Source organism: Idiotropiscis lumnitzeri, chromosome 10 (assembly GCF_059441095.1).
Source record: "Idiotropiscis lumnitzeri isolate Australia: NSW breed Sydney's pygmy pipehorse chromosome 10, RoL_Ilum_1.0, whole genome shotgun sequence".
Lineage (NCBI taxonomy): Eukaryota > Metazoa > Chordata > Actinopteri > Syngnathiformes > Syngnathidae > Idiotropiscis > Idiotropiscis lumnitzeri.
In genome coordinates, this window is record NC_142400.1 from 21240082 (window position 1) to 21266345 (window position 26264).

A 26264-nucleotide genomic window follows, 5' to 3' on the forward strand; every position below is an offset into this window, starting at 1 on the left:
TTCATTCCAGTATGTGGTATCAGCATTAAAATATCCATGCACTGCGCCAAAACAAATTACTAGATATGTCCTACCTACGTCATCCTCATATCCCTGGTGTTGCACACAAGCCCCCCTCGCTGCACACATTGAGCAAAATGTTATTAAAAACTTTATCTTACCTGAAGCCCAGCAGAGGGTGCTCAGTGTATGGAGTTTGAGTATCAAACAATATAGTTTTAAATTAAGTGAAAACATTTACTTTCCTGCAGTTTAAATGGTCCGAATTATAACTGTCTCCGTTGACCCAAGTAGGTAGCGAAAGCAATTCCTTTTCCCATTAGGCACCGAGTGACCAGGAGATTTGCAAGTGGTCTATAATGATAAGAGACGAGTCACACACACCATCATGTGACACTTTGAAGAAGGCAAACGGCTTCCATCGAAACATGTCAGGCAAATAACAATCTAAAAAACCTTGTCCAAGATAAAAGAAACAAGTAGTTATGAGTAAGAGACAGAATGAACTACATTCAGTTTAACAAACATACAGTTGGGGCACCATGTCTCAGGTGGTAGAGTGGCTGTCTGCCAACCTGATCTTCAACGCTTGTGACCATGTTTAAGAAGAGGAGACAATTTTTTAAATTTCCACTTTCTTAGGAACTAGGAGAAAATGGTAGTGTGATAACTGGTGATAAACTGGTGTGGTAACACAATTCCTCTGGGAGAACTGTTAGGAGAAAGGGGACCTCACTGTTCTGTGGCTCGATCTTGCCAACACATATGGTTCGTTCCCACACAACACACAACCTTGTTGAGCTCACCCTCCACCGACATCATGTTCCCAGAAAGGTTTTTGACTTTATTCTGGATTACTACAGTAACTTCAAGAAAAGAATCATTGCTGGATCAGATACATCAGATTGGCTTGAGAGAGGAATTATAAGCGGCTGCACCAGCTCAGTCCTTCTTTTCACCTATCGAGAATACAATCACCTTGTCCAATATCTGGAAAGCAGACATTCATCAAATCAGATTCCTAGTCCAGGCTGTGTAAGAAGACCTTCCAAGACCATCAACTCAGCGGGTGCCCAAAAGCCCTTGGACACTATTGCCATCATCGCGAGCAGGTGCTTAGGCAGTCGCTGACAGCACCCATTGGCCCAAGATTGTGAGTGGGTGTTCGTCGTTGTGTGCCCTGCGGTTGGCTGGCAACCAATCCAGGGTGTACCCCGCCTACTGCCCGAACGAAGATGGCTGGGATAGGCTCCATCATGCCCGCGACCCTTGTGAGGAGAAGCAGTTCAGATAATGGATGGCTGGATAATAAAATGCAAGTAAATGTTACTTAAGAGCTCTCCTTATAAAATGTATTTCGAATTTCTGAGTGAAAAAAAAATTGACAAGTTAGTTCACACCTTCGCATGTGTGTGCACGTGTGTGTCTGTTGCATGCTCTATTATACTGCCTATGCAAATGCCTCACAGCTTTTTTGTAAAATATGCAAATTTTCAAGAGCACAGTTACACCCAAGTAGCAAATAATTGACCTAAAGATGTAGTGTGAAGGAAAGCATAAATCTCCATTTGGCTGAGTCGTTATTTGGCTGATGGGCTTGCTGGCTGTTCGAGAAAACTCTGCTGACCTGGGTACCTCCAAATTAGATATTGGCATGGCTGAATATATGACACACTGGGAGCATCGCTCTGGCGCAATCACCCTGCTCTGTTTCTAGCTACTGCTCAGCTCAGACGAACACAATGCATCAGCAGGGAGGACAGCAGTTCCACGGCCTCATTAAGCTGCCAATAATCACAAGACAAATGTAGAACCCACTGAGAATTTCTTTCTTTAATAGTTGTCTCTTTTTTTCAACAATATATTATATTACGCTGTCGTCCTCATCAATGCATTTTTTAAGTAGCGCGCACATAAGGATGAGTCATTGTGAAGTACTGTATATGACAATTCTCTCATGATAAAAATTTGTTTGTCACATATCCGTTTTATTTTAAAAGAACTTCATTTAATCATCTCAAGCAACATATGATTGCTGTCATGGCTTCATCTACTCTACATCAATTACAACAGTGCCTTGTAAACTAGTGAAGCGGATGAAAGGAAGACGAGATGGGGAAGTAACAAAAGAAATTGTGGTAAAAAAAAAAACCCGCGGTAGTGGTCTTTTGATTGTGACAGGAAAGGTGCAACAAAAAGAGTGAGAGAATGGGGTGACCCTCTCTGACGATGATCAGTGATCCTGAGGGACAATGCTTCAAATTTCTACTTTCCCGATTGTCACGTTTGGAAAATCACCTCAGGCAGCTGTGAAAACACATCATGGCTTTTGGTGTGCCTCCATTCTGTTAATATTTTTTTCCCTGTGTGGTAGAAGGCTAAAACCCTATTTTCTAGTTTCATTTTTGCGCAATACCAAGATACAAAGGGGTCGGACCTCCTTAAGAGCCAGCTCTTGTGCTTGACAACACATGGAAAAAGGTTGACCATGGCAGGTGTTTTTCTTTCAGTTCAAAATTATTTGGATTATATGAAGTTCAGCTGAGATAGTGGCGTTCCTTATGTTTGCTTGTATGCGTTAAGGCATTTTCAAACTTTCTCCACTAAGTACCACATCATCACCAACATTTAAAAATACCGTAGTGTAGTAGGCCTAAGTGTTCAACAAAAAACAAGATCGTATTTTTTTTTTCAAAAAGGTTAAAATATTATTGTCAGCTACTGTAACATTATGCACACCTTGCATCACGTGAGGGGCAGGATTTCACGGAAGTTGAAAAGTAAAAGTCTATCTATAAAAAAATAAAAACTAACTACAGAGAGCAGGGCTGTATTCAGAACACATGAGATAAAGCTGACGTCCATTCTTGATTAAAGCTTGACATTCTGGCAATTTGAAACAGAGTAACTTGATCTTAAATACTCTTAAGACATTTTGCATTATTCACAAAAAAAGGAACAAAGAATAAAAGGACAATAGCAACTGCAGAGCAACTGATGCATCAAGATACGTCAAAGGACAAACAGTCACAACAGTACCCCCTCCTCAAGGGGCACCACCCGGTGCCCAGAAATTCAAGGAACAAAAGACAAACAAGGTCAAAAATCAGAAGTCCAAAACAACAAAGTAACTAAACAAACACTAGGAAACCATCTTGACTTGGTTTAAGTCAACAAAGAAATAACAGACAATGAACTAACAAAGACTGAAATAAAACAGGAAACTAAATACAAACGGATGAGACAATGACTAACAGCTGGAAAAGCCACAAAGTATTAGTGGGAGTTTATTGCGTAACATAAGGGATCAGGTCGCACAAGTGGACACAATAACCTAGACACATACAAAAGAAGAGAAGAGGAAAACACCTAAATTCTAAATCAAAACCAAAATTAATCAAAAACCAAAATTAACGACAGATCAGGGAAGGCCAGATGAGAGCATCTTGGAGGGACCAGGAGGTTGGATGAGAAGTTCTTGGTGGGGCCAACTCTGTGGCTGCCCTTGGACTGTGTTGTAGGAGCAAGGTCAGAGGGCAGCCGCAGGGCTTGTGTTTGCGCTGCCGAACTATGGTCGGAGGGCAGCCGGGGCTTGCGCCGCCTGAGCAGAATCAAAGTGCGGGCGCAGGGCTTGCACCGCCTGAGCATGGTCGGAGGGCGGCAGCAAGGCTTGTGCCGCTAGAAGAGAGTCAGATGGTGGCCACAAGGCTTGCGCTGCCGTAGCAAGATCAGATACTGGTGGTGCCAAGGAGCTGGGACGTTGTCCTGCTGCAGCCAAGATGCATGGGTGGGGAATGTGGACCTGCTTCATCAACCTGCCTCCATAGAGGTTTGGAAACACAAGATACACGAGGGGCTGGGAGTACAGGCACTGACAAATGTAAACTAGAAGAAACGAAATGAACGAGACTACGTGAAGATGTACACGTTGAACGACATGACAAGAAAGGCAGAGAGCGAAGTGGCTTGGGTACAAATTAAAGACGACCCTTGTGAGGAGAAGCGGTACAGATAATGGATGGATGAAAGATCCAAAGCATAAGAAAGAATTATATTTCATTTCATATAGTGCCGCCCAAAGCGAAAGAGGTCCAAATCAAAATTTTGAACAAAATTTACCCGACAAAATAGTTTTTTAGAATGAAGTTTGTATTTGGATGTAAATAATTGAGTGTTCTGTGATGATGTTGAAAATCTAAACCATTTGGGGGGTTTTTCATTGAAATGCTGTATATTCCTTCTGGAGTGATTTAGGGAGTTGGTTGCAATCCAAAAAAGTCAACTCCCTCCTGACAGAAGAGGCTATTTTGTTTGGTGTGTTTCAGGATGATAAGAAATTGGAATTTGTCTTGAACATTTTATTGCATTTAGAGACGTTTTTTATCCTCAAGTGCAGATATTAGAGAACAAAGCCATGTCTACCGCACTGGAAAGAATGACTACTTACATTTTTTAGTAAATCTCTGAAGCTGATTAGTGACAAAAAAGCCCTTTTCCCATTTTGTTTCATTGGAAATAATTTGATTTCCTGTAGAAAGCCCCCTAACAAATATAATTTATGTTTGTTCTCTTTTAATTTTCTTTGATTTTGTTTCATTTATGTAATATTTTGAATTGCATTGGTATAGTCATTAGCCATCGTCTATAATCTGACATATTTACAGGAAACTGTTCAATTAATATGCACTGTCCCTGAATACATTTAAAAATGAATAAATATAAATAATTACAAATATTTCATATGCTGTGAAGAGATGTTATTTGTTGATATAAGTGCCTTTTTGTGTGTGTATAATTGTTCAATAATTTTATTATTATTATTTTTTAAGTGCCAAGAATTCCATGCGACCTCCTTTTCTGATTTGTTTTTTTGGTTGACTGCACCGAATCCCCTCCCGTTTCAGATACGCCTAAACGATAAATTAACGCACCTTGTTTGGTGGAGCTACGTCACATCCTCATCTTCAGCGGCGGTCCAGTCCACTACCTTAAGTACTGTCTTGTCCGACACCACCTCTTGTATATTAAACGCGAGAGGCACTGATTCAAATGTACTAAGGACCCGAGAAAGAGATTTGGATAATTTACTTTGTTTTCCCAATGAGTGGAGTCGAGGAGAAGTTGTGGATTCGGCTTGTTATTTGGATGAGACAGAAGCTGTCTTCACTTTCAAACCGGTGATAAGCTACTTCGATGTTTGCAAAGCTAGCAGGCTAGCCCCATTCATGTTTTACGATCTTCGCGTGACACTAGATCGTGTCCATGAGTGCGACGAGTAAAGTAACAAAAACACCCAATTTACTTATTAGCCGTCTTAAAGCTTATGTAACGTTTGAAATGGGTTATGTTAAATTTTAGGTGCTCCAATGTTAGCCTGGGTCCCAGTTTCCTCAGGAACAATAGTTTAATGTCCTGGAACATAATTGATTGCTGAGCATTACGTTTCGTGTTATTCCTTCGTAAATACTAGTTAGTTGTAGGAGTTTTGTTTCGTTGTGTTGTTTCAGGTTTTGAACGATATATGGTCGAAATAGATACCGACTATAAATTAAAGGTAACCCTGCATACCTTGATGTAAGAAACCTGGGTATATCGCTCGTATCGCGTAAATTTAAGCCGAGTCTGTCGGTGGAGTACTGACGAGAAGACTAGCTTGATGATCATTAGAAACCGCCCACATGCTTTGGATCAGTTCCCGGACTAGTGAAAGGCATTTGAAGCAGAAGGTGGCAGATTTGCAGCCCGTGGGAAGATGGCGGAGCGCTCCCACAGGCGGTGGTGAAGCCAAAACTTTGGGACTTTTTGGATTTATCCCGGAACATCTTGCCTCACATTGTAGAACATATGCAGGCCAAAAAACGTTATTTAGTTGTGTTCTCTGTCGGCGTGTGTCTTCTCCTGCTAGTTTGTTTCGGACGTATTAATGTCCCACATTCCAGACGAGGTCTAAACCGGCGTGATGCGCGAACTCTTCACCTCGGTGAGCAGTGGCGCCGCTCCCCTGGGGTCGTTCAACCTTACAGCATCGGTGAGCAAGATCCCAACGACAATGCGAATGAGCACATGTCACCTCGTCAAAAGAGAGAAGCAATCCCCGCCCTTTTCTCTGGCAAGCGCTGCAGAATGGAGTCCTGCTTTGACTTTTCTCTCTGTGAGAGAAATGGCTTCAAAGTTTACATCTATCCCCAGCAGAAGGGAGAGAAAATGTCAGAAAGCTATCGGAACATTTTGTCATCTATTGAAGGCTCCAGGTTCTTTACGCCTGACCCGAGACGGGCTTGTCTGTTTGTCCTGGGTCTGGACACTCTGGACAGGGACCAGCTTTCACCGCAATATGTGCACAATCTAAAGGCTAAAGTCCTGAATCTTCCTCTGTGGAATGACGGTAAAAACCACATCATCTTTAATTTATATTCCGGCACCTGGCCTGACTACACGGAAGACCTGGGCTTTGACATTGGACTTGCCATGTTGGCTAAGGCCAGCATCAGCACAGAGAACTTTCGGCCCAGATTTGATATATCCATCCCACTTTTCTCGAAAGAACACCCCAGGACAGGCGGGGAACGGGGCTTTCTTAAACATAACACCATCCCCCCATTTAGGAAGTACTTGCTGGTGTTCAAGGGAAAGCGATATTTAACTGGAATAGGTTCTGACACAAGGAATGCCTTGTATCATGTGCATAACGCAGAGGACGTTGTCCTCCTTACCACCTGCAAGCACGGGAGAGATTGGCAGAAGCACAAAGATGCACGCTGTGACAAAGACAACGCAGACTACGACAAGTGAGTATTTTGACCATCATGTTCATTAAATAGGAATGGACTATTAGAAATTGCTGTTGTCATTTTTTTTGTGGGTGGGGAATGAGTCAATCGAAATGTCTGAATACCTTTTTTTGGAACTTTTCAAACATGTATAAAAATAAGAGTAAAACTACACTACAGTAACTTGTGAAGAACAATAGCAAAATTAAAGTAATCAATAAATAAAAAGGAAACGCTCCACCCAGCAAAACATAATGAAAAATAATACAACATAGGTAATAACTTACCTACTTTCACAAAGGAGTTGGAAGACGTTTATCTATTCCTTCCCCCGTATAGTTATTTTGTTGTCAGTATTTTGGAATTTTCACATCTATCTATGTATAAGATAAAACAATACTACAGACAATATTCCAATTTCCAATACACCTTGTCACCGTACCATATTCAACTACCAATAACAATGTTTTATATAAGTCAATGTATCACTTACCCATTATTGTAATAGTTCTTTCACACATTTTAATAAAGAATGCACTTTAAACCCTTATTTTCCATAACAGCGAATTATGCATATCATTTTTAGTTTTGTCAAGCGGTTAAATTTCTTTTAACTAACTAATCACTAAAAATTCCGTAATTAATTGTGATTAATCGCATTTTCCTACTACAATTTTTTGTGACGCTTTTAACAGTTATTTACTTGAATAATATATTGAAATTAATATAATCTCACCAAATATGAAGTTTATTTTAAATCAAAGACTGTTCCAATAGCTTTTTTTTTAATCCTTGAATAAGATCATCTTGGCAGAAAATTTTCTGAGAAACAATTCTCCAAACTTACACAGTATATTTGGTTATTCACACCACACTCCAGCAGTGTTGGTTTGCAAGGCCCAGTGGTAACTTAAGCATGGTGTTTAGTTCTGAGATAATGTGCTAAAGATGTACAGGTAATATGTTACAATGTTTGAATTTGGCTTTGCAAGATATGCGAATAATTTTTTTAAGTAAATACAACTGAGTTAACTGAGTTAAAATATTTAATTGCGTTAATTTTTTTAAAAATTAATCTTAAGTTAACACTTTAATTTTGACAGCCCAAATATTTCTAATGACCAATATTAAAGCTTGAAAGAATAAATCACTCAGACTTATTTGCTTAACAGTGGCCTTTCAACAATGCACTTCCCTACGCACACAAACATTTTTAATTAAATGCAGGACCCTATTTGAATGCTGATGGTTGTTTTCAAGTGAAGATATTCTCAAGGAAATAAATGATTTCAAATATCACTCACCAAAGCTCCACTTTCAGTGAGCCATAACTGTTACTCCCACAAGTATTAATGACTATTGTGACCCTTTTGACACAGCCTTTGCTATCCATCCGTCCATTTTGTAAGGACTTAACCTCACCAAGGTTGTACATGTGAAACAAAGTTGTTGTTTGTCGTTGTCTGCTTAATACTGGACATCGTAAAATGGCGATGAAAAGTTCACTTTGTGCTGCGGTCAGTCTGTACAGTTGCATTGAAGTGTGGAGAATCTGAGCACCCAGCCAGATTTAAGTGATTAATAAAATTCTACAGTCACATATATAGCAATTCCAAATCACCCATAAAAGCTCGACAGCGAAGGTTTGCGTGGCTGGATTAGCTCCGTTGACCCGCTGACACTCTGCCAGATGCGGCAGCAATCCACGGAGATCCTGCTGGTCACGCTTTCTCCTCCGACCTGTCTAAAGTGTTCGTCTACTTGTCAATTTTTACTGTAATCCAACATCGATTTAGTCCACACGCTTGTTTTTTTTTTTTATTTGATGTTGCTCGCAGATGTTTTTAATGTCCATGAACCTTAATTTTGCAGGTACGATTACCGAGAGATGCTGTACAACTCCACTTTCTGTCTAGTTCCTCGGGGACGTCGGCTAGGTTCTTTTCGCTTCTTAGAGGCATTGCAGGTCAGTCATGCATTCATACTTCATTGTCCATATTTTACTTCTAACATGGTTGTAACTAGGGCTGTCACAAATAAATCTTTTTAGAATCGATCATCCTATTGTGTATTCCACTGATTACGGTATTTTTACGGCCAAAAGACGCGCTGTATCAAAGGGCGCAGCACCAGTTAAGGGTGCTATTTCTGTATTCAATACTTACACTGGGCGCGCCGCACTACAAGGCGCATGGTAGCTCGTGCATGCTAGCTTGCACATGCTAATTCGCACATGCTAGCTTGTGCATGCTAGCTCGCATATGCCAGCACCCATGCGAATAAGGGATCTCTGCCAGTTGCAGCACTTCAGACCAATGAGAGATCTTATGGCAATACATCTAATCGACAACGTCAGGAGAGGAATGTCACTGATCACCACACTCCTAAGAGTCACGGTTTCAAATCAAAACCAAAAATATCTCTGAAGAGCATACAAGCAAACAATGAAACAAAGAAATAAAATGAACACAAGAAAACATCGATGCCATTCATATCCCCAAAAGAAATAAAAATAACAAGCCAGTCAGCCTCAGCCAATCACGTGGCTGTTTAGAGAGATGTGAGTGGTGTCCTTTGGGCAGTTTTTTTTTTTTTTTTTTGCAGTGTGTTGTCTAAACCTGTGATGTTTCTTGCTTGCAATAACATGAATGATAAGACTCTCCTGCACCATCACAAAAAGCGTATTCACATAATGTATTTGTCACAGTCAATTTGAAATATAGATGTCTCCTACTTCGGCCAGCAGGGTGTGCTAACATGCACTCTGAAATGCCCCACGGGGATCAGGCCCAACGGTCGAGAGAGTTACTCAATCTATACAATAGGCACATTGCATTACAAGGCGCATCGTAAGTTTTGTGGAAAATTTGGGACTTTAAAGTGCGCCTTATGGTCGCGAAAATACAGTACTCAAGTAAATGCCCACAAACCCCCAACCCCAAACCTTGCCCCTTCACCCTCACACAATAAACCAGTTGGCTTTTTTTTCTCTATAAAATCTTTTACACTGATAAACTCGAATCTATGCATAACACTTAAAGTATTTGTCCAGCCAAGATGTCCCATTTTTCACCAACAAGCTCAGTTTATATATTTTTTGATCAGGAAACTGAAATTGATTATCGTTTACTTTTTTTATCAATTCATTTTGACGAAATTAGGAAATATGTGACAACTTGAAAGACACCTACTTTTAATGAGGAATATGGCCTCACCCCCCTCCGTTCTCTCCATGTTACTGCGAGAGTCACTTTAGGGACCGATTACTAACTCTCCATTGGAAATCATTCCTTATAACGTCCGAAAAAGGTGATCTATTGGCACCAAAATTCATGTGGACATCCCTACCTATGACCACTTCAACATATCAAAAGGGTTAACCTGTCCGTGGCCAATTTATGAGAATGAGAGACTGTGGAAGTGAGCAGAGGTACATAGATTATACGGGGAGGGCACTAGCACACTGCTTCTTTGCTGATCACGGTGAGGATGCACATAAAAAAAAGCACCAATTGTGATATTTACAGAGACCGAAGTGGGAATGAGTAGACATGTACATTTATTTGGATAAGGATTGGCTCCAGTTTTTCGACCGACAACACACCATCGAATTTGAAATCTAACAGCCGAAATGATACGACTTTTTGTTCGCTGAACATTGACGCTCCTGAAGTGGCCCCGACTAAAAGCACAAGCGCAAAGACGAGGTAATCACGCTCATTCACGAACGACCGCTACGCATTGACTATCGCGCCGATGGCATGGAGAGGTACTACTTCTCACGCATGCGCAGAAGGTGCGTAGTAGTTGGTGTCTCCGTCGATTTTTGTGGTGTTTTCTTCCGTCATTTTCCGGTCCGACATGCCCACTTCTAGCCCGACACAACAGTTCGCTACGACGGCCAATGTCAGATTGGTGTGTAGGCCTTAAGGCTTACAAATCAAAATAATTAAAGTTATTGTTAAAGTACAGTAAAATAAGTTTCACATATCTAACTTTTGTACACCTAACTGTAAGCAATGAATGTCTCCATTATCTATAAATAAAAACTTTTTTTTTTATTTAATTTGTTCTTGTGTACATCCATTACAGGCAGCCTGTGTCCCGGTGATGTTAAGTAATGGCTGGGAACTGCCTTTCTCAGAGATCATTGACTGGAACACCGCAGCTGTGATTGGTGATGAAAGGCTACTTCTTCAGGTAAATATTTACATACACATCTCAACTTAGTTTCACTTTGTTGCAAGCAGTGTTTGCACCAAGTACTGGTACGTTTACCGACCCAAAATTATTAGCTTAGAGAAATGGCTCTGGTCTTTCATTTTTAAATGCAGATATTTTGGGTGAAAATGTAGTAAAGCAGGTCAACTCTGTCAATATGGGAGGGCTGCTCGGGTTGCTGGTGCCACATGACTGGCCATTACTCCTCACTAAGAAACAAGACACATGCAGTGTTGTCTGGACTGATTTTGTCTACATGTCCGACAGGCAGGGAGCACCGAACCGACACAGGCAGAAAGTCTGTCTACAAGTAGTGTTCTAAAGCTACAAGCTAGGAGCTAAAGAGGTCACTGTCATCTGGAGCGGGCATGCTGAATTCTGTCACGAATTCAAAGAGCGACAGGTTAATTTGTGACACACTTTCCTTCATGTCAAAGGTGTGTGAATTATTTTACGATACGCCTTCTTGTTCCCGATCAGTTCCATTCGACAAGGCACTATTTGTATAGTACTGAAGTGCTGCACGCATATTTTTTTCTGTGGATCTGAGTTACACTTGGAGGCACTTTGATGCTCTCAAGATCCTGGAGTCTTATAATTACTTTGTGTCTGGATGGGGGGAAAATTTTGTCTGGATCGTTGTCTCCTGACAGCGCAGGTATCTTGTTTGTTATTTGTTGACACAGTACGTGGCTCACTACTTTAATGGTATAAAATGTCGTTCATTAAATCGTTTGCGTTCAGATAAACTTGTCCTCCTGTAAGTTGTGGAAGCTTTTTAAGCTAGTGCTTAGCTTACTAGCTGTTATCAAAGAGATGCACTTGTTTCACTCAGCAGACATTGTTTATAATTTGATTATTAAAAATATATGCAATGATAAAGAAAAATGAAATTTATATTCCATCAATGTATTCAATTTGTATTCTGACTTAATTAACGGAATAATGTTGAAAAGCAATGCAAACTCAAATTGTATGGGTATGCAAACAGGTAAGCATCACGTCTGCCTTGAATTTACATTCAAAGGGTAATTTTATTACTCGCTGTGCATGAAAAATGGTCAACGTCAAAGATTTGATAGCCATCCTGCTTTTCTCTTTCACTCAACTGGATACATTCATTTGAAGTTGATCTGACAAAAAAGTTGTTTGGTGGGAAAGATCCGTATGTACTTCCAAAATCAGACAGGTCAAATGAAGCCAGTTTATTCCCAGAAGGGAGCTATCACAAAATTGTGAATTACTTGAAATCAAAGGTTAGTCTTATAACCCACTGCACATGAAAAAGTAAAAAAACCTACTGTATTTTCACGTCCATGGGGTGCACTGTATTAAAGGGTGCAATCTCAGTTGCGGGTGCTATTTCTGTATTTAATATATACATAGGATGTGTCGTATAACTGCACAGGCATCTCAAAACATACCTTATCTTAGCATGCATGCTAAGCATGCTAGCATATGTTTTTCAAAAGGGACGCGGGAGTTAAACTGAGTTTGATTGTACTGCATTGAAATATTTAACAATGTACTTACATCATTTTTTTGATCAGTCCTCATCCACAAATCCATCAAAGTCCTCGTCTTCTGTATTCGAAATGAACACCGCAGGTGGGAACCTTGTCATTGTCAGCCCCTCGGATGTGATGCCGGCTTTTGTGGAAACTCAAACATAAGCGCACGCGGACATTGACTTCACAGTTGCATGATAACAAAACTCAAATGTAGGCAAGTCACTACTCAACACACTATGTAGGGTCACGGTGTTACATTAAAGCCCAAACTATCACCCGACACCAACTGGACAGCATACTAGCAAAAAATGAAACAACCAAAACAAGGAACAAAGAAATGCAATTAACACAAAACATGTATTTCACATACCATTCTTATCCCAAATGCGGCAAAGCATTCTGGGAGTGCTTCAGCCTCAGCCAATCAGATAGCTGGTTAGAGAGGTGTCATGAGTGGCATGCTTTGGGCAGCGTCTGTTGTGTAAAGGTTTATCCAACCTGGGATGTTTCTTGCTTGCAATGACATCAATAAGACAAGACTTCGACATCGTGGACAGCGACCCCTTTTTGTTGTAATGCTTTTGATCATTTTCATTTAAAATGAAATGTTTTGGTTTTTTTCTCTGACGTGGTGACCAAAACATTCCATCCATCTGCTCCTGGTCCGGTCCCGCTGTCAGCTTTTAGAACCCATTGTGGCCCACCAATCAAAAAGTTTGCTCACCCCTGGTCAATAGTATCAAAGTCAAAATTTTGGTATTGTGTCAATAGTTTCAAGTGTTTTGTCATTTGTAGTTTGGGAACTGGAATCAATATTTGACAAACAGAGTTTGTCACAGCAATGTCATCATATCTTTGCGGGAAACCAAAATGATGTTTCTCATTGTTTTGGAGGTTATTGAGTCCATGTTTTTTCGCTTGTGTCCCAGGTTCCCTCAACAGTGCGCTCAATTCACCAGGATAAGATTCTCTCCATGAAACAGCACACCCAATTCTTGTGGGAGGCCTACTTCAACTCTGTGGAGAAAATTATTTTGACCACATTGGAGGTATGGCACTCATTCTCGATGATGCTCATACTAGCAAAAGAGGGCTCATCTATTCAAACGTGTACATTTGGATAATTTAAAGCAATGGGGTTTATTTCATTCCAATACAATTGATAGTGTGGAGTGGTGGCATACGGTATGAGCCAAACATAAAATACTTTTACATTCATCTTGGCAGAGACTCAGAGTTTCATGTCAGTCATACATGTTTTTCAACAGTGGTATACATAAATTTTGGCCAATACTACTGTCTCAAAATATGCTTTCACCTCGCAGTTTACTCCTTGCACCTGAATTTTAGTTTAAATCAGAATTAACCCTTTGTACTCCCTAAATCTCGAAATAAATATTCAAATACACCTGGGCGATATGGCTGAAAACTATATTGCAACGTAACTATGTCATATCGGTCGATATTGATATATATTGAATTATTTTGTTTTGTTTACTATTGAAAATAAAAAAGGGAAAAGGGCTGAATTCCGATTTGTTTCATTTTAAAATGTAACATTTAACTCCCTTGTGACGGATCTACGGGCCATTGCGTCCCCTGCGTGTCCGGGGTGGTTGCTTGTTATCTGCTTAACTATTAAGCAAGGCAGCCTCTCTCTTCGGAGCTCCCTCGTAATGAAACTACGGGCTGTTTCGTCCCGTGCGTTTCCTGGGAGGGTGATTGTTATCGGCCTAACTGCTACGTACACCAGCCTCGCTCCTCCGGAGCTCCCGTGTGATGGAACTACGGGCAGTTTCGTGCCACGCATGTTCGCAGATGTTGCTTGTCATCGGCCTAACTGTTACGTACGCCAGCTTCGCTCCTCCGGAGCTCTCGTGTGATGGAGCTACGGGGCGTTTCGTCCCGTGTGTGTCCAGGAATGGTGCTTGTTTTTGGCTTAACTATTAAGCAAGCCGGCCTCTCTCCTCCGGAGCTCCCGTGTGATGGAACTGAGGGTCGTTTCGTCAAGTCGGCCAGAAAGTCGACCTTTCGCAACCCTTTTTTTGTTTGTTTTGAGTGAGTCGGGACATGCGTAAGCCTCGGGTTGTATTTCCTGAAAGAGGTGGGTGGGGTGGGGGTTGACGAGTTGGACCGTGATAAGGTCGAATCTGCTTTGTTTTTTTTTGTTTTTTTTGTATCGATAATTCATCAATACCATTTTCTATTGATATTAATCACCTAACTATCTCGATACATATCGATATAGAATTATCGTCACAGCCCTACCATTGGAGCACTTTGACCGTCGAAAATGTTACGCTTGCACGATCATATAGTACAACTGCACATTAACATGGTTTCAGCCCTTTTATCCTTCATCTATTATATACCTGTGTGGCTCCACCAATGCTGTTTTTGAGCAAGACGCATGTTAGGATGTCACTCTGCTAACATTACATTCTTTATCAAAAGGGAAAACGCACAAGTGAATCAGCAAAGCGAACAGCATGCTCTCTCAACTGACAGAACACAATTGCCAATCAGCGGCTGACAAAGCGATAGCAACACTCTGATTGGTTGAATCAGTTGGTATGGGTGTTTTTATTTGTGACGCCGGATTTAACTTTGAAATAAGACTGCGACACACCAGCAATCACCAAAAAACATAGTTGATAACATACAAACAAATCCAGAAAATATTGGGGTCACAAAGCATGGTTGTTATTTGGAGCTGCGTTTGAAGGATAACTTTATTCAAAGTGTGGCTATTAATAGAAACTGTTGCATGACATACTAAAATAAGATCACTGAGAGGAAATCATGAAAGAACATTTAAAAGAAGTGTCAATGTATTTATCTAAAGTTGCATGATACGATGTGACACCTCAAATCATTTCTTTGTATTTTGTAGAATGGTTTCAGTTCAAACGATGTGAGACAAAGGCTTTGACTTCTTCCAGGTATCAGAAGTCAGAAATCCCTTTATTGTCATTGTACTCAAGTGTGCAACGAGATTAGAGAGCTCCCCTCTCTAGTGCAATACAACAATAATTCAGATAAATATATAAATTAGATAAATAAGAGAATAGTTAGTGCAATGGAAAATAATACTGAATAGGATATATAAAAACACATCACTTCGCTGTTCTGCAAGGTAAGGGTGGTCGTGTGTGTGTGTGAGAGTTCAGAATAGAGATGGCTCTCGGGAAGAAACTGTTTCTCAGTCTAGTGGTCCTCGATTTGATGCATCTGTAGCGCCTGCCAGAGGGCATCAGGTCGAACAGGTGGGAGTTTGGGTGGGTATTGTCTTTGACGATATTGAGAGCCCTGCTGAGGCACCGGGCGGTGTAGATGTCCAACAGTGAGGGGAGAGGGCAGCCAATAATCCTTTGCGCTGTTTTGACCGTCCTCTGGAGCCTCACTCTGTCCGCCTCAGTGCAGCCGCTGTACCAGGTGGAGACACAGTACGTCAGCAGGCTCTCGATGGACGAGTGGTAGAAGGCCAGCAGCAACTTCCTATCACATTGAGAACCCATAATTGCCTCACAATTAGAGCTGCCAAGATTAGTCGACTAATCACGATGACGTCGACAATCCAAATGGTCGACAATTCAAGTAGTCAACGAGTCGTTTATTTCTGTATTTATTTATATGCCTTGGTTTTCACTTAAAACAGCCTCGTCTCGCGCTTTTCCCCACTGGCTATTTGCCCGTCTTGTGTGCACATGCACAGTAGCAGTGATCTGGGTCATCCGTGATCTAAAAAGAAGCATTGTGGGTAATGAGGTGGTCTGTCATGGCTACCTGGTGTTAGCGCCAGAGTCCTCAAGTTACAGCACATTTCACCCACAAATAGTTACTATACAAACCTAACTTTCATTGCAGCACAACGGGAATTCTCGATCATTGAGAAAGGAAGCATGTTGTGGTTGTTTTTTAATCTCCGACACGTTTAGTCATGTTCGCAGGCTAACTGTAGTTAGCACACACTGGTCACGGTGTGTGTTTGATATGCACGGACACGATGTCCTTTTTGCTATGCTAACATATTGTAGCATCTAATATGGATTAAGAAGGCATTAGTCAGCGAGCTCACATTTTTTATCAACCAAAACAATGTGTATGCCGTTTTTTACTTTGAATTAGAAGGTTCTCACGCTCTCTCGTAAATAGAGTGATGCGTTCACAAAATGGGAAATTGCATTACTCAAAGTAACAAAAACGTGACACATTTGCCACAATTGGCATCACATAACAGAAAACATAAGTTTGTTGCACTAAACTCTGTAATAGTAGTTACGAAAAATAATTAAAAAATATGTTCCTCCTAACATTTAAAATATTTTTCCCTGTTGCATTGATTGTGTAGACCAATTTACTACTTTTAAGATACCCATCTTAGTGAAGAAAAGCAGAACGTTTGGTAAAAAGATTAAATGAAAACAAAATTAAAAACCAAATCTAATTTTAGTTTTAGCTCAGTGCATTTTCTGAATTAACTCCTCTGATTTCACTACCTTCTACATTAAAAAAAATAAAACATTGGTGCCCAAGAAGAGTGAAATTTGTATTAAGTTAATTTTGTCTTCTTATTATTTATATTTTGACTGATTCATTTATAGCAGACAATTTCATTTTAGGTATTTTTTTTACCTGACATGTTTCGACGAGTCTTTCGCCTTTCTTCAGACACTCTGAAAAATATTTTTTCCCTGTTGCATTGATTGTGTCGACCAATTTACTACTTTTAAGTGAAGAAAAGCATAACGTTTGGTAAAAAGATAAAATGAAAACAAAATTAAAAACCAAATCTTATTTAGTTTTAGTACAGTGCCTTCTTCAGAGTGTCTGAATATATTCAGTGTCTGAAGAAGGCGAAAGACTCGCCGAAACATGTCAGGTAAAAAATTAACCTAAAACGAAATTGTCTGCTATAAATGAATGAGTCAAAATAAAAAGAGTGAAATTTGTTTACAAGTATTTCTTTTTGTATTGATTGCTTCATAGTATTAGTGCAACTCTGCGTAGTGTATAGTTTTGGTTTCATTTTAAAACGCACTACACAATTGCATCCAAAACTATTAAGGCCTCAATATTGCCTTCAATTTAAGATGCACCATAATTTATGAACACCTCAGAAATGCTGGTAAAAGCTGTGAAGTTTAATCAAAGTTTAATGTAGTATCATCTCAATAATTTGTACGTAAAGAATCAAGCTGTAAACTAATTATGGTTGTATAAGAGCAGCTGCTTGCTGGTGCGAAATGTCGCAAGTAACATTTGATCCGATTAGTCCATTAATCACGACTACTGTTGGTATTTAATCAGCAACCAAAATAATTGTTGGTGAGAGCCGGACTGACAAAAAATCCTAAATAAAATCCTTCTGAGCAAAAATCAGCAAGCTTAGTGTTGGTACACAATCCATATGTTCAAGCCTGTCTGTGTCATTTTTTTATGCAGATCATCCAGGACCGGGTGCTTCAGCACAACTCGAGGAGTAACCTCATGTGGAACAGTCTGCCTGGAGGTCTTTTCACCTTGCCCCAGTACTCCACATATCTTGGAGATTTCCCTTTCTTCTATGCTAAACTTGGTGAGTAAATTATTGATACACTCCTGTGTATAAATCACATGAGTGCACAAGAGCTTGTGTGTGGCAGCTATTGAATGTACTTTTTAATAATTTAACTTGACCAGTTCAGCCAGTCCTACATTACGTGTGCTTAAATTGACCAATTACCGGCTGTATTATAGTCACTGATGGTGTAGTGGTACACTCGCCCGAGTTGTGTGCGGGCAGCGTGGGTTTGGTTCCCACTCAGTGACGGCGTCTATGTCTACCCTGTGACTGGCTGGCAACAGTTCAGGGCCGCTGCGCCGGATCATCACGTTGTCGTCGTGCGGTGGCAGAGTACCCATACGGGGAAACCAAGAATGATCCAAAAAAAACCCGGCGTCCGAACCGAAACTCTGTTTCGCTCCCAGACCCACACCTCTATGAATAGAGGTGTAGCCATACGAAACTTACTTTACCGGCTGTATTGCTAACCTTCGACTTGAGTTCACAAACATGTATTTTATCAGCAAGACTAATGAGCGCTTTTACAAGGAGGACAAGTCAGAATAGTCTGCAATCAAGCCAGTGCTATTTTTTTATATTCACACTTTTGTTAAGAACGAAATATCCACACACACTTATTATGCTCTTCCTGGAATATGATGTTTTATTTACTCCCCTTGGCCACATCTTTTCTGTTTTCAAGGTATCACGACACACCCCAAGTTTACAGCTGTCATTCACGTCGTGACCCCACTGGTTTCGCAGTCCCAGCCAGTCTTGAAGCTACTCGCTGCTCTCACCAAATCACAGTACTGTGCAAAGGTGAGGCCAACCAATTAAAAATAATCCTTTTATCATTCATTCTTTTATTTTTCAAAACAAAACGGGAAGTGAAAAAACAAAAATAATGAAAATGACTTGTTTTGCCAATATTCGTTCCAAAAAACACATTAATAAACTAATGTACTAATGTACTGTTATCCGATTTCTGATTTTGTACACAACGGCAAAATGGTCAAAACTCAAAACGGGTGATTTGGACATTTTGTGTACCATATATTCAGTACTATACGTCACACTTTTTTTCATAGGTTGACTGGTCCTACCAACAAGCGACTTATCCGTGGGAAAAAAAATATTTCACAGACATCCATGAGAGGGCATTGTAGACTTACGCACCAATATCTCCTTTTCCATACAAAGACAACTGAGAACGACTGAACACAAATGCCCCTCAAGGGCATCATATTCTGCAGACTACAAAGTTGAGAGTAGAGAAATTTGCAGCTAAAACCGTAATCAAGCAGCAGAGATAAAGTTTGGAGTGAATGAGAAACTTGTTAGGGACTGGCAAAAAGCAGAGGCTACTCTTACTGCTTGATGGCCACAGCTTGAGGAATGAGTTTGCCAGCTTGAACAACATGCTGCTAGAGAGGCTTATGGTACGTCTCCACGCTCATTTAGTTGCCAAGGCAATGAATATAAAGGACTTTGCACCAGGACCTTTTTGCTTCATGCAACACAACTGCGTCTATCAGAGCACAGACAGTGGTGTCTCAAAAACTTGAACATGCACACTGGACACCTTTTCTGTTCATATTTTTCATGTAGCTAAATAACCTTCATTGTGTTAGCATATCTTACACCTATTCAGCCTATTATCTATTCTTCTATTGATGTTATAACTTGCCTACCAAGATGAAATGTCGGTTTTTGATCTAGTATTTTGTCAAATAAATCACCTGGAAAAAATGTGACTTATGCTTCAGTGCAACATATGTATATTTTTTTCTCTTTCACTATCCAGTTTTGGGCTGGTTTGACTTATACTACGGAGCAACTTGTAGTCCGGAGAACATTGTATATCGGATATTGTCATCTGCCACAATTTGTGTGACCCTGAACTAAAGTTGAACCGGAAGAAAGCTTTAAATCACATTCGCAAAGCTGGCAACATTACAGCAGGACTCCGCATGGGATTGTCTAACTGTATATTTAATACCAATGCTTCAAAGAATAAATCACTCAGAATTATTTGCTTAACAGTGACCTTTCAACAATGCACATTGGACCTACCATGTGCACATGTGTATTTTTAAATAAATGCAGGACCCAATTTCAGTGCTGTTGGTCATTTTCAAGTGAAGATATTATATAGACACTAAAATAAATAGTATAAAATCACTCACTAGAGCTTCACTGCGGCCGTTATTCCAACAAGTATTAACGACTATTACAACAGTAACTACACAGTTTTTGCTTTGTATCCATCTGTTTTCTGAAGCACTTAACCCCACCGGGGTTGTAATCAATGTTCCCTCTAATTTAACATGCGTCTGAACATTCAGACAAACTCCCTGAGCATCCGTTGGACCACAGTACCACACCTGTTATGAACAGTCTACATATGAAAATAGAACAAATATTATATCATTGAATAGAAATTTGTGATAAAATCAGCCCTACTTTAAAATTTTTAAAATACTAATAACAACCATCATTTTAAGCATAATTTATTAAGTCTGAATAAAATCTGTTTCAATGTGGTCCCACATTATCCACTCATAAATAACTAAAATCACGCCATCTAAAAAAAAAAACACTAAACAATTCTAAGTGACCTGACGTCTGAAACACGCGAAACAGCCTCATTTAAGGGTCTCGTAAACTATGCCCATATTTGGACTTCCTAATTAGAGCTGTCTGTGTGTCGTCTGCAATGGCACGTCAGTGGTGAGTGTATCTATGTGTGTGCTTCAAACCATCGTAGAACCACTGAGTGTGCGCCCTCGGTCGCGTTACTGAAATTGTAAAGAAAGTGGGAATAGTGTATTGTCCTGTATGTAGATTTAACTGCGGTGGAAATAAAGGAATGCATGTAGAAATGTAATTTGTTGTGCGTGATGCACGCCAGCGTTGCCATGTGCGCTGAGCGGGTGAGAGCTGTGCACAATTGCTCACGCACGCAGCTAAGAGGGAACATTGGACGTAATCGTGCAACAAAGTTGTCGTTTGTTGCATGATTACTGCACAATGTTGGACATCGTAAGCTGGCGAAAAAATGTTCACTTCCTGCTGCGATTAGCGTTAAGTACAGATGCATTGAAGCATGGAGAATCTGAGCATATAGCCAGGTTTAAGTAGTTAATAAAATGTAACAGCCACTAACATAGTAATTTCCAACTAGTACTTGTTCCAAATCACCTGCAGAGTCTCGGAAGTGGCGGCTTGCGTAGCTATCTTAGCTCTGTCGTCCTGCTTTTGTTTACTTGACCTCCGCCGCTTAAAGAGTCTGCCAGACCTGACATTCCACACAGAGACTGCCGCTCGCGTGGGCCAAACTAGAAGGAAAATTCAAAAGGGCGGACTTCCTATTAGATTTAGCAAATGGATCCGAGATACTTTCTTTTGGGCCTCCAACTTCTCATAGATCTTTGTGAAACGTACAACCGGGGCTGCTTTGTTGAAAATTAGTAGGGGACGATACTAAGCCATATTTTAAAAATTGCGCAACAAATTACAAAGTAGTGATGAATTTGCCACGCCTAATGTGTGAAATTTTTCACAAGTTTTGTTGCACGTTTAGACCATTAAATTTAGCATTGTTTAGGCAAAGAGCGCTTACCATGGCAACAGTGGTCGATCTGGTTAAGCAGCTAAGAAGAAAACATCAAGCATTAAGACATGTTTTTATTTTAGTCGGGCGATGCTCCCACCATGATAAAAAATACATGTGTAGATGTCTTCTGTTTGTGCCAGGTCTTGAGATGGTACACCCCAAGTCTGAAATCACAAAGACTCTTGGACAAGAGCACAAAAGCATGACCCCTGTTAATGTGCAAAAATGGAACAAATTAGTCACTCAAGGGTGAAATAAACCAAATAATCCTACCCTTCGTAACATACCTTAATGATTACAATTCATGTATAATAAATCTTTTGAATCAAAATGTATTTAATCTAAAGATGATTGGTTCTGAAAGAACATTGTCATTCAAAATCGTGACTCTTCTAGAACTTTTTAATCTAGATAATGCATTCTGAAGAACTGTAATGCGACATGACACACATTCAAAATATTTCGTAGGGTTTTACACAGATTGTATTCAAATGATGTTTTATATTTTAATTGTTCTTTGGCACAATATGACGATTTGTAGTTTGTGTGTGTGTTCTTTTTTATGTCACAGATCTCTGGAAAATTTGCGTTGCACTGTAGGGGACCACCTCCCCCACTTTTGAGACAAAACAGAGTCCTTTGGTCCTCTTTTTAGATACAAAAGCAGTCTCTTTGTGTCTTGTGAATTATCAAATCTGTGAAACTGTCGATAACAATTGCATTAGCTTCATAATTAAATTGTGCTTTTCCATCACTGTGTAATTGTTATACTCAACAAGGATTTCCCAGACTGTGTAACCCATGACTTTACTTAACCAATCTTTCCTTTGCGCAGGTGATAGTTGTATGGAACTGTGGCAAATCTCTTCCCGCCAAGCACCGCTGGCCTGTCACCTCAGTTCCTGTTTTTGTCACTGAGGCGCAAAGTAAGGTAAATCCACATCTGAACATGTTATTACTGCAGTATTTAAATTGTGTGTGCAGAGTCCCCCTTTCATGTCTGTATTGTCTGTCTAAAGCAGGTATCACCAAATGGCGGACCGCGGTTCGGATCCGGACCGACAGATGGTTCGGACCGGACCCATGACAAACCAATGATGAATTTTTTTCAGGGCGCATTCGCAAACGTTGACGCTGCAATTCTAGTTAATACGGAAAAGGCGTATCTATTTGATTTGAGCCAATCAAATCTTTTGTTTACGATCCACTGTCAATTGCGCAGCAGACCGGAAGAGAGTGCTGCTGACAGTTTGCCGTGCTAAAAAGTGATGGGGAAGTTTTGAAGGAGTGCTTAAATGTGGTTGCACAAACATTATTTAAAGGAAAACACAAAACCCAGATGTGTGAAATTTTCTACCAAATCCCAATGGCCCTGACTCCGTTCCAACCCAGATTTAAGTCACTGGCAGGGCAGTCACAAACTTATTTTTCTCATTAAGAGAAGTTAAAAAAATATTCAAAAGAAAAGGTGGTGTCAAAGCTCATTTTGATGAGGACAGCCATTTTTATTGATTGTGTACTGAACATGTTGTCCTGTTTTACTTGGATAATTAGGCTTTCCGTTTTTTTAGACTGATAACTCTTTGATTTAAGAAAAAAAAAGATGTTTACTCAATGCTTTGCACTTGATATATTTCTGCAGGAGATATTTGACAGTTTTTTTCTGGAAGTGGCACCCTTCAGTTCCTGGAGCCACATTTTCTTGAATGTGAAATAAACGCCTTATATTTGTTTGACTGGCAAAGGTGTTGGGAACATTGCTAAATATTTAGTATATAAGTGCGCTCTGTTGAAAATTACTAAATATTGAAACTAAATATGAACATAGGCTAGACATTAAGGGAAGTTGGACTTTGGTTCTGACCTTTAAATTGGAAGAAATTTTAGTCGTGGACCTCTGTGATTTATAATTGAATACCTCTGGTCTAAAGTGTCAAATTCATGGTACTTTGCCATAACGTTTAAATAGGGTTAGGCATCGTTTGAATTTGAATAAGTCAGATTCCAAATTATTCTAGTTTTCGTTTCTTTTCTGGGTGTCCTAACAACTCAATTCATAAATAGCAACTGGCAGAACAGGCTAAAATAATATTTGACACGACCCATGTCATTTTTCTGCATCGTACTCGGGATGAAATTCGGACAGTCGTATGTAAAATGTCTGAATATTATACTTTTCATCCATCCATCCACCCACTGTCTACCATTTAACCTTTCCCCCTCCCCAGGCCATCCATAACCTGGCTCCTCCATACAGTACCAGTAGAATCTTGTCTGTATCACCATAGCCTCCTGCTCTTTGAGGTCTTTCCCCTGCATCTCACTGTCACCCCCGGCAGCCTGTTCACCATGAGGGACTTCATTTCCACCTGACTTCCTCAACACACAATCTTTTCAGATCCTGACTTCAAACACCATTATTTAGAAGCGCTTACCGTCTTACCCCTTTCTTTTCAAATTGTTTAGTGTCCGTGATTGCGCAGAGGGGTGCCCATGCCGCCCATTTTAAAAATGTTATGAATTACTACTCATATTGCCTGTTTTTTTTCCCCATTTCTTCTCACACATTTCACCAGGTCATTAGCAGCCGCTTCCTTCCGTATGACATCATCCCCACGGATGCAGTTCTCAGTCTTGATGAGGATACTGTGCTTTCCACCACAGAGGTCAGGTCTTAACTACAAAAGCAAATGTTTGTTCCAAAAGAATTTGCTTGTTAGAAATTTGTTTGTATTGAACTCAAGTTTATCACAGGGATACCCCCTGTTCAGACCCATGCAGGATAGATGAAATTCATTCCTCCTGCTTTTTAAACACATTTAAACTTAGTAAAACACACTTTCTAAACATATTTGAACTTAAAAAGAAATTGCAAACATAGCATTGTGGCGTCTGTGTACATGTATACACCTTTAAGAGGCAGGGCCTCGTGGGCTGGCGCGGGATTGGTTGAAAAATGTGGCCGACAATAGCTTTTGCTGTATGATTCATAAATCAACAAACAAATTCACATCTTAGAATTATTTAAACAGTCCTATCATGCTGCAACTGTTCACAATTTGGCATCAACCGTTCAGGATGAAACCGAACACTGGATGAACAAAGGTTTTGTTCAAAGCACTGCAAGACTGAACTGCTGTCCACGAATGAATAATATACAAACAGCAATGGCTACTGTGCTATATGTGCGACCTTACCCAATGTTTGGACATACAAATGTGTCTGTTATTTACTCAATCCCCTAATAGTTTTCTAAATGTCTTGTCTAGGTGGAGTTTGCCTTTACAGTGTGGCGAAGCTTCCCAGATCGTATTGTTGGGTACCCAGCTCGCAGCCACTTCTGGGACAGCAATAAGGAGCGTTGGGGCTACACCTCCAAATGGACCAACGACTACTCCATGGTCCTGACTGGCGCTGCCATCTATCATAAGTATTCAGTCCTGCTGTCAGCACTCTCACTCTTTTACACACTGTTATATTGTACTCAACCCTTTGTTATTCTCCCATTGTCCTCAGATACTACCACTACCTGTATACAACATCCCTTCCAGCCAGTCTCAAGACCATGGTGGACCAGATGTCAAACTGTGAGGATATTCTGATGAATTTCCTCGTGTCCTCTGTCTCCAAGATGCCCCCCATCAAGGTTACACAGAAGAAACAATACAAGGAAACAATGATGGCTCAGGTGAGTGACACGCTACAGTTTGGACCAAACATTTGGTCATGTGGCAAATGCTTTATGCCGTTGATAATTTACCAAGGTGGTATGAAGGATCCTAATATTATGTGACTGTCTTTGTCAATCTTGCCAGAACTCCCGGGCTTCTCGCTGGGCTGACCCGGACCATTTTGCTCAGCGACAGACGTGCATGAACAAGTTTGCCAACTGGTTTGGCACCATGCCACTGGTTCATTCTCAGATGAGACTCGACCCGGTCCTCTTTAAAGACCAGGTGTCCATACTGCGGAAGAAGTACAGGGACATTGAGAGGCTATGATCCCCCGACCCTTCCCTGCTCTCTGGACATAACTGAGTGAGAGAGTGAGAGGGCGTCCGTAAATGGATCAATGGAGAAACAAGTAGGGGGAAGAAGAGTGACAAGGACAGATTTAGCACCTCATCTCTGTATGGCATCTTTTGTTTGTTCTATCATGTTTTGGACAATAGCAGAGTGTGCAGTTTCATCTCCAATTTTATACACTGAAGGCCTAATACTGACTGACCTTGAAGTGGAATTGCTAAAGTCCTGGAATTGGATAGCATTGTTTTTTTAATTGCCACAAATGGTAACAAACCACTGCAGCCCCCTGAAACTGTTACTATGCACATTTTCACGAACGTTTTGCTGATAATATAATAGTCAGCAATATTCTAGATTCTATATTGCAGAGAATGAAGAGGATAACACTATTTTGGATGTGTTTTTACAGTTCTAGCGTTTTTTAATTACAGTGCTGCTCCTGCTGTTTCACAAGCAGTGGATGGGTGGGGACGGCAATGACAAGCCCTTCTCCACATTTAGGATCATATTATGCTCAGTGCCTCAACATTAGCCTTTTTATTTGCAAGTCTCAATAAAAAGATGTGATCCAAA

General features: G+C 40.3%; 1 protein-coding gene across 1 annotated transcript; it reads left to right on the top strand.

Moving 5' to 3' along the window:
• Positions 1-4941: 4941 nt before the first annotated feature.
• Positions 4942-26264, top strand: LOC148329649 (exostosin-1a-like). The gene is made up of 11 exons (XM_088306995.1): positions 4942-6788; positions 8643-8736; positions 10863-10970; positions 13432-13551; positions 17948-18080; positions 18751-18869; positions 22502-22597; positions 24243-24332; positions 24936-25096; positions 25183-25354; positions 25482-26264. The coding sequence occupies exons 1-11, from the start codon at positions 5845-5847 to the stop codon at positions 25665-25667; spliced, it is 2223 nt and encodes a 740-aa protein (XP_088163121.1). The 5' UTR covers positions 4942-5844; the 3' UTR covers positions 25668-26264.

What these genes read in the sequence shown, in the direction of transcription:
- LOC148329649 (XM_088306995.1), top strand. Translation starts at nt 5,845, where the DNA reads ATGCAGGCCAAAAAACGTTATTTAGTTGTGTTCTCTGTCGGCGTGTGT. An exon ending in ATGAAAGGCTACTTCTTCAG is followed by an intron (nt 10,971 to 13,431) that starts GTAAATATTTAC and finishes CTTGTGTCCCAG; the next exon opens with GTTCCCTCAACAGTGCGCTC. An exon ending in AATCACAGTACTGTGCAAAG is followed by an intron (nt 18,870 to 22,501) that starts GTGAGGCCAACC and finishes TCCTTTGCGCAG; the next exon opens with GTGATAGTTGTATGGAACTG.